Raw genomic sequence first — 7893 nt, forward strand, 5'->3', positions numbered from 1 at the left:
GTGTCCCTGTGAAAAGCAGTGCTTCTTGTTAGATGGAGCAATATCTCAGCATAAATATTTGGATTACACCTGGCGTTTCTGTAGGTCTCGTATCTCCGACAGGTCTCACGTGGTTGTCTTTTTGCTGGTGCTCTGTTGGGTGTATAACCTCCTGTAAGCGGAGATGCTTTTCTGCTCAGTAGCTACACGTGGTATACCACTGTCCTCAGGGTGACCCCGTGGCTCTTCATACCCTTCTGCAGTCCCCGTGCCACGGCCCTTCTTCAAAGCGTTCAAAGTGCAAGGGCGGAGAAGAGAGAAGAGCCTCCAGCGTCCTTGTCTCTTTCCATGGGGCGCGGAGCTGCCGGGTTCTCTCAGTCGTCATCTGATTTCACCAGAAATGATCAAGTCAGACGAATTTGGCTGTGACAGCATTGGCAAGCTGGTAGCTGATCTGTGTGATTCTTCCTGTTTTACAGTATATTTCTAAGAATGTTTCTGCCACCGAGCATGTGATCCGAAGGGAAACCGAGACAACCTTTTCGGGAAGTCACTCCTGCTCCCCGTCTCATCACTGCTCCACAGCCACTCCAACGTCCAGCCAGAGGTGATGTATGCCATTTTCCCCCGAACTTTCTCCTACTCTTTGCCTTAGGATGCTGTGAGGTTCAAAGCTAGCAAAAGGTTTTCTTCCACCTCCGTTTCTGTTTTTACTTGATGTTTGGCACTACGCCGGCATACAGGCCATATTGACGCTGTGGGCTCCACAGCGAGTTAGTGAGAGCTGTGGAAAGGTGTGATCCTTGACATGCAGCGAGTTGCCGGCAGGAACCTGCAGCGCTGACATAGCTGGAAACTAGGAGGAAATTAAGTTGTGCTTTCATGCTTTGCACAGATACAAACGGGAGGATGCATGTAGGAAAGGTTTTGCAAGTTGTGGTTGCAACCACACTGGACACCTGCAATCATTCATTAAGCACACACAGGTTATTTGTTTCATGCTTGGTATATTCAGAATATATTTGCCTTGTGAAAGGCAAAGTACACAAAATACCACAAAATGTCTTTACCAGTTCCTCAAAGTTAGGGTTTGACTTGGGAGTCAAAGTTTTTCACCAGAGAAAACCCTCCTGTGCAGTTTATCACAGTCCAGAAAGTTGCGTTAGAATCTCAGCCTCTGAGGTGGTGGGACCTCTTTCACTGGAAGTCTTGCTGAAGATCTCAGGAAAACTGGGTCTAGCAGAAAAGTACCAGTAATTCTTGGTACACAGGCAGAGGCATAATTTTTTTTACATTTCAACATAGCCATCGGGGGAAGAGCAGCATGGCTTGGAAGCCGAAGTTCTCGTGGTTTGTGAGAGCATTTAAATTGCAGATGGAACTTTCCTATTTTTATGATGTCCAGAAAAGTCCTTCAAATGCTCTAGAAAAACGTCCTGTGCTGTTTCAAGTTTGCATGTTCAGGTTCTTCTTCTTACACAGCTCTTGTGCTTCTTGCAGTAAGTGGTGGTGTTTCCCTAGAAGAGAACTTGCCTTTGAAAGGTGACAGTGAGGTGCAGGGCGGCCATATCTACAGCCTGTCAATGATGTATAGATCACATTGCATTGAATCTATAAAGCAAAAGATGTCCCAGCTTATTTACTTCATCGGTCTGATATGTTTGCCTCCCTTCGTCCAGGAAGCAATGAATCCTTTCAGCTAAAGCTCAAAGATGGCCCCTGGCAGGTTTCTTCAGGGTTCAGGCATTCATCAGGGATGAGCAAGTGCTCTCGGTGTACAATGCGTCAGATCAACTTCAGATACTGAACGTAGGTTTTCAGGTGAATTCCGCCTCAGATTCCTCCGGCTAGACCTCCAACAGGTAGAGAGGGAGCCAAGAATGACTTTCTGGGCTGGAAATTACTACCTTTGTCCAGCGAAGTCCTACCCCTGGTGAGCTAGACAGTGTGTTTTCCAGTTGTTTTTTTTTTATTAATTCATACGCTGCAGCCCAACCCAGACTATCTGTGTGCAAGCTTGAGCCAGGTGCACAGAGGCTCCTGTGCCGGCAGAGCTGCGCCTTGCTGGCCTTCCATGCTCACTTCAAAGTCCTGGGACCCCAGGGCCATCTCTGGGCGCCTCCTGAAGACGCAGAGGTGTGCCTGGAGGGCAGCAATAACACATGACAGCTGTGGGGAGGCACCTACCTTGCCTAGCCTCTGGTCCTGGCTACCTGCCACCTAATCTTCCTGAGTCAAGTGCAGTGAGCAGGTGTTTCTTGAAGTCATGCCAGAGGCAAAGTACTGGCATAATCAGGCTCTATTTTACTCGATCAGCGCCTCTAATGAGGACGCCATTTGAAGTTATAAATGAGTGTGGTGGTTGCAGACGAGCATGTGCCTGGAGCCATCAATAATTAACAAGTTCTTGGGAAGTCTTAATGAGGCCTGCTCTCCTCTGCAAACCCCCACCCAAAATCCTCTGCCGGCACAGCTCCACCTGGTGCAGTTTGGGAGTCCAGAGCTGTTGCTCTAATGGATCGCATGTTTCTGCTATGGAGAGGGGTCAGTCTGGTGGCCGTGAGTGGGACCCCTGGTGTGCCCATGGTCCCAGTGAGTCCTTGCGGGATATCTTCTTTGCACCAAGACTAGGGCAGGTGGAGCTCCAAGTGCTCAGCAAGGTCTGGACAACACATGATAGTTTTTGTCTAGCACCTTGAAAGTGTTTTGCCACCAAAATCTTTTATAAGCCAGTGGAAAATGAACATCTAGATCTACCTTTGGTATGCTTTTCTCTGCTGCTGATGAAGTAATTTTGAGTGGTTTTTTTTCTGGGTCCTTTCTGGTAGCATTTCTGATGGGTCTGTCACTTGGCAATGCAGATGGCACATTTGAAGATCCTTTGCAGATTTGCCTTGGCACGGCCGGTGCATTGCTCCACACCCAGAACACTTTGCAAGCACAAAGCAGAGTTGCCCTGGCCTCCCTCCAGAGGCTGTCCTGTCCTGTCCCCAGCTGTCAGGAGGTGGTGTGATAGTTACCCCGTATACACCAATTTGTCTTTCTTTACGCTCTCGATCATATCTCCAAGAAGTAGTAAAGAAAGGTAAATCAAAGGCAAGGTTGGGAAGCTGGGCATCCCTGGCCAGTTGTGTCCTAGTGAGAGAGAGGAGGGGACACCAGTGCAGAAAAGAGTGTGAGCTGTGCCTGCATGCAGCTCTTTGGAGAAGACCTTGGTGGGGGTTCCTTGCTCACTGTCCATATGGGGTTTGGTCCACAGACATGAAAGCCACACCTGGAGCTTGGAGCGGACGGAGAGCCTGACTTCAGATTCCCAGTCTGGGATAATGCTGTCCTCGGTGGGAACCAGTAAATGCAACAGCCCTGCGTGCGTGGAGGCACGGGCTCGCCGCGGGGCCGCTTTCTGCATTGAGGACTCGCGGAGGCCCATGACGCAGTATCGTGACTCAGTGGATTCTCTGCGGGACTCACCGCACAGCGAGAGGTCAGACCCCACTGCTTGGTGCCGCCCTGGCACAGCAGAGGCGAGCTGTGCCCTCTGTGCCAGACACAAAAATGTTTGCCTCTGCCCAGCCCTAGAGCAGCAGTCCTGTGGTAGCACTGGAGAAACTCCAGCTCTGGTCCTACCAGCGGAAGCCACTACCCCAGGAGACCACTCTGGTAGGGGCAGCAGCAAGCACTTGCACCCTGCTCACCTGGTGGCAAAGTAGGTTTGGAGCACAGGAATGAGAGGAGCGGACTATACCTTGCTGCAGTCAGCAACTGGTGAAGAAAAACTGTCTGAGAGCACCAGCTTGGTGGGCTGGCAGCTCAAGCAGAGTCTGGCCCTCAGATACATGTGGAAAAGATGTGCATCTTCAGCGTAGTCCTGGGTGGCCCGGGGTGCCGTATGTGGGCACAGCCTTGGGACAGGGTTCTGCGTGACCCAGCCTTCAGGGGAAAGCATCTGCAGAGCTGAGACACTATCAGCCAGTGCGAGGCAGCAACAGTCATCCCTTCCCGGGTCTGGTTCCTCATGGTGCAGAAGCACGTCTCCAGCCTTGCTCCAGTCCTTTGTGGGTAGCTGTGGGCAACTCTGGGTGGCCACGTGGCCACTTTCAGGCAGTTACCCTTCAAGGCAGTGGGACTTGTCCATAAGGAAGAGGAGATAAGCAGCATTGCTTGCTCTCTCATTCCCGTCCCCCCGTCCATTCAGGCAGGCTGACCCAGCTCCTACGGAGGTCTCATACTTCACAAGACGCACGGGTAAAAAAGCGCCGGATGAGGCAGGGAGCCAGGGCAGCCTGAAACGAGTGAGATGACACCAATTGGGACTATCGAGAGGAAATGAAATCTGCTCCTTAGAAAGAAGTGATGCCAAAGGAAGGGCTGTTTGGAGAGGGGCTAGACCAGACGTGAGTTGCCGCACTGACGTTGCCACTAGAGTAGATGTAAGGGGTAGATGCCTTTTTGAGACGCAAGATTTTTGCTCAGTCAGAGGAAGCAATGCCCAGGCTTTCCCCATCTGTGGCCTGAGGAGGGGGAGGGCATTTCAGGGACCTTCCTTGGAGACAAGCCTGGCAGCTCCAGGGGGAACAGAAAAGCAGCTGGCAGGCAGACGAGAGGGAGGGAAGTCTTGACTCAGCCTGCTGGCAGATGCTGCAAGGTTTGCAGCAATGCGGGGTGGGAATTGCATACCGAGTCCCTGGGGAGAGGCACTCCTGGGATGCGTGGTGCACAGCGCCCAAGCGCCCACCGAAGGCAGCAGCTCCTCCTCCCTCAGCACGGCGGTGCGAGGTCCCTCCACCTGGTCCCCCAGGAGATGCCGAGCTCCAGGACCAGGCGCACTTGGGACTTCATGGGTCCCTGCGCCAGGTGTTCGGCAGAGCGCAGGCACAGCTGGAGGTTTGCGGGGTTGTGCAGTGTCCAAACAGAGGTGTTACTTCTTTCAGGTATGTGTCGGCCCTGACCACACCAGCACGCCTGTCGCCTGTTGACTTCCACTACTCGATGGCCACACAGGTGCCCACTTTCGAGATCACCTCCCCCAACTCGGCGCACGCCGTCTCCCTGCCGCCGGCGGCCCCCATCAGTTTCCGCGTGGAGGAACAGCAGCCCCTCCTGCGGCGGTACCAGCTCCCCTTCCAGGACACGCAGAGGTACGACAGCTACTACCAAAGGAAGACCTACCTAAACGACAGCATGGGGAGCCTGCCCTCCAGCCCCTTCCGCATCACGGAGGACGACGAGTACGAGACGACGCAGGAGTACGTCACAGCGCTAGAGCAGCCAAAGAAAACAGCCAGCAGCAACAGACGGTGGAAAAAATCCAAACTGAACGGGCACGTCCCTCACAGAGCCAGAGCCGTCCGGGACTCCTTCTCCTTGAGCAGCGCCTCTTACAGCGAGTCTGACGAGGAGCTGGTGGCCGAGAGCACCCCTTTCCTAAGCACTCAGAACAATGAGGCGGCGCACACAGAGTCGCCCCCGCTCCACCGGCCGGGCGACAGCCGGACTCACTACTCCTGCGGCAGACACAGCGCGCACACGGAGAGCGGGCGCAGCAGCCTGGCGCACGCGACGCCCAAACCGGACCCGCATCCTCTCTAGGCGCCTCCCAGACTCGCGCGCTCGCAGACGTAACCCGCATGGAGGAGGCCGAGGAGGGTGGCGAGACACAACAAAACAAAAATAAATATTTTTATTTTATATAAAAGAGGGAAAAAAATATAACAAATAAAATGTTTTATTTTCATTTTAGCAAAGTTGTCTTATAATAGCTAACGGCAATGACTTTTTTATAGGGAATCTCTATTTATATGTAATGTCTTGATTTACAGCTTCCAAGAAAAAAAAAAGTAAAAAAAAGAAAAAAAAAAAAGAAGAAGAAAAGAAAACAAACAATAAAGTTAAAAAAAAAAAGTGGGCCAATTTTTGACTACTTAAAAATAGAAAACAAAACTATCGTGGTGCCTTTTGCTGTATGCTAGTGCTGGGATTCATGCCGAGGATTCTGTTTCAGTAGCATTTTTAAGATCATAGATTTTTGTTTGGGAGACAACCTGTCACAAGGGCGCTCTTCCGCTGGAAGAAAACAGCCTCGCCACTTTGCCCCGTACCCCGCTATTAATGATCTTATTCTTTAAAGTATCATTTAAACACACAGTTGGGACATGAGTGGGAGCATTTCCATTATCATGTCTAATGGGGATCTGTCTTGCCCTATGAAATACTTGTATTTTCGCTTAAATCAGGAGAAAAAGAAGCCCAACAGCACCATACTGAAATGCAGAAATAATGTTTCTTCTGCCACACAGGTAGGAAGAGAAAAAGAAATCGCGCAGCAGCAGCAGCCCTTACAATATAGCTCTCAACCTTTGGCCATTTCACCCGTGGGTCTGAAGTTGGGTCGGCACAGGTTTGTAGTCCAACAGGGCAGACACCCACACGAACGTGGTGAGCAGTACCCCGTTACGTATGGTTCCATCCAGTTCACTGAAGCCAGCCCTGGCAGGCAGACGGCACTGCGCCATGGTCCCAACAGGGCAGTCTCCATTCAGCTGCGGCGCCCCGTGGCTGCATTGCCATACCGGTGCCGTGCTGGCCGCGGCGTCCCCTTGACCGTGCGGTGTAGCCGCGGTGCGGCGTTGGCCGTGGCGCCCTGTGCTGCAGTGCCGTAGGGCTGCCGGGGCTGTGCCGTCCTGCGTGCTGTGCTCGGCCGCGGTTCAGGCGACACTGGGAGGACACCCGGAGTGCGGTCCTGCGACGCAGCACGGCTGTGGCTCGCCCTGGACGCCGAGCCAGAGAGCTGCCGGCCGTGCTGCCCCAGGGTTTGGCAGGAGCCCGAGCACTTTTGGCTCCGCTTATCGCCCCTGCATTGGGCAGGGGGGGCCCTGGGTGGGGCAGCCCAGTGAGCGGATTCCTCTGTACTGCCGTGCCATGTATTGTAATTGTGTCACCGTCACGTCCTGCCATCGATGATGGACGTCATGTTTCCGAACTCGGAGCAGCTCTGGCCATTGGCTCTGTGGCGCAAAGAGACAGTCCTGCGTGTCCAGGCGGCAGAGCATCCCCCATGGAAGTGCCCCTCTCTCCTCAGTTCTCTGCAGCAAACCTGTTTACATTGTAGCCTGACTTTTTTCTTTTTATATTTTTACTTCTGCATGTCCTTTGCATTTCAGATACTGTAGATTGGATGCATGGTGAAGCTGTGACTGAGAAGATAATACAACAATTGACAGTGTATTTCATTTAACTTTTAGCAATAAAGTAACTAAACCCTCTATTCCTCACCCATGATGGGGTCAGATAGAAAACTCTGCTAATTTGTCATAAGATGATTGTCAAAGTTTGCTTTGGATTGTCTGAATGTCAGAACTCTCGACTGTTTAACACTTGAACATTTTTTATATTATAAATAAAATAAGAAACAACAAACTGTGGGCTGCATTTATCTCAGGCAATCTGGGGGGCAAATGGGGAGCTGTGACAGGTACCATACACAGAATCACGGACTGGTTGAGGTTGGAAGAGACTTCTGGACGTCATCTGGTCTGACTCCCCTGCTCAACGCTAGTTGCCCAGGATGGTGCCCAGTCAGGTTTTGAGTATCTCCAGGGATGGTGACACAACAACTTCTTTGGGCAACCTCTGCCAGTGCTTGTTAGCCTCAAAGCAAAAAAAGTGTCTTCTTGTGTTCACACTGAATTCCCTATTTTTTAATTTGTGCCCATTGCCTCTTGTCCTGTCACTGGACACAACTGAGAAGAGTCCAGCTGCCTCTTCTTCATTCCCTCCCATCAGGTACTTATACACGAGGATAAGATCCCCCTGAGCCTTCTCTTCTGCAGGCTGACCAGTCCCAGCTCTCTCAGCCTCTCCACATATGAACGATGGTCTGGTTCCATAAACAACTTTATGCCCCTAGAGATCCAG

The 7893-nt window shown here is 51.8% G+C and overlaps 1 protein-coding gene across 4 annotated transcripts in view; it reads left to right on the forward strand.

Moving 5' to 3' along the window:
* The window catches only part of NRG2 (neuregulin 2), a 175394-nt gene extending 168015 nt beyond the window's left edge, over positions 1-7379 (forward strand). For all 4 annotated transcript variants that reach the window (XM_074604035.1, XM_074604032.1, XM_074604034.1 and 1 more), the window contains 3 exons: positions 459-586; positions 3239-3463; positions 4911-7379. In XM_074604035.1, the coding sequence (XP_074460136.1) occupies positions 459-586; positions 3239-3463; positions 4911-5568 (1011 nt within the window). In that variant the 3' untranslated portion in view covers positions 5569-7379. The remainder of the gene's footprint in view (positions 1-458; positions 587-3238; positions 3464-4910) is intronic.
* The last annotated feature ends 514 nt before the right edge of the window (positions 7380-7893 follow it).

Source organism: Larus michahellis, chromosome 11, assembly GCF_964199755.1.
Source record: "Larus michahellis chromosome 11, bLarMic1.1, whole genome shotgun sequence".
Classification (NCBI taxonomy): Eukaryota; Metazoa; Chordata; class Aves; order Charadriiformes; family Laridae; genus Larus; species Larus michahellis.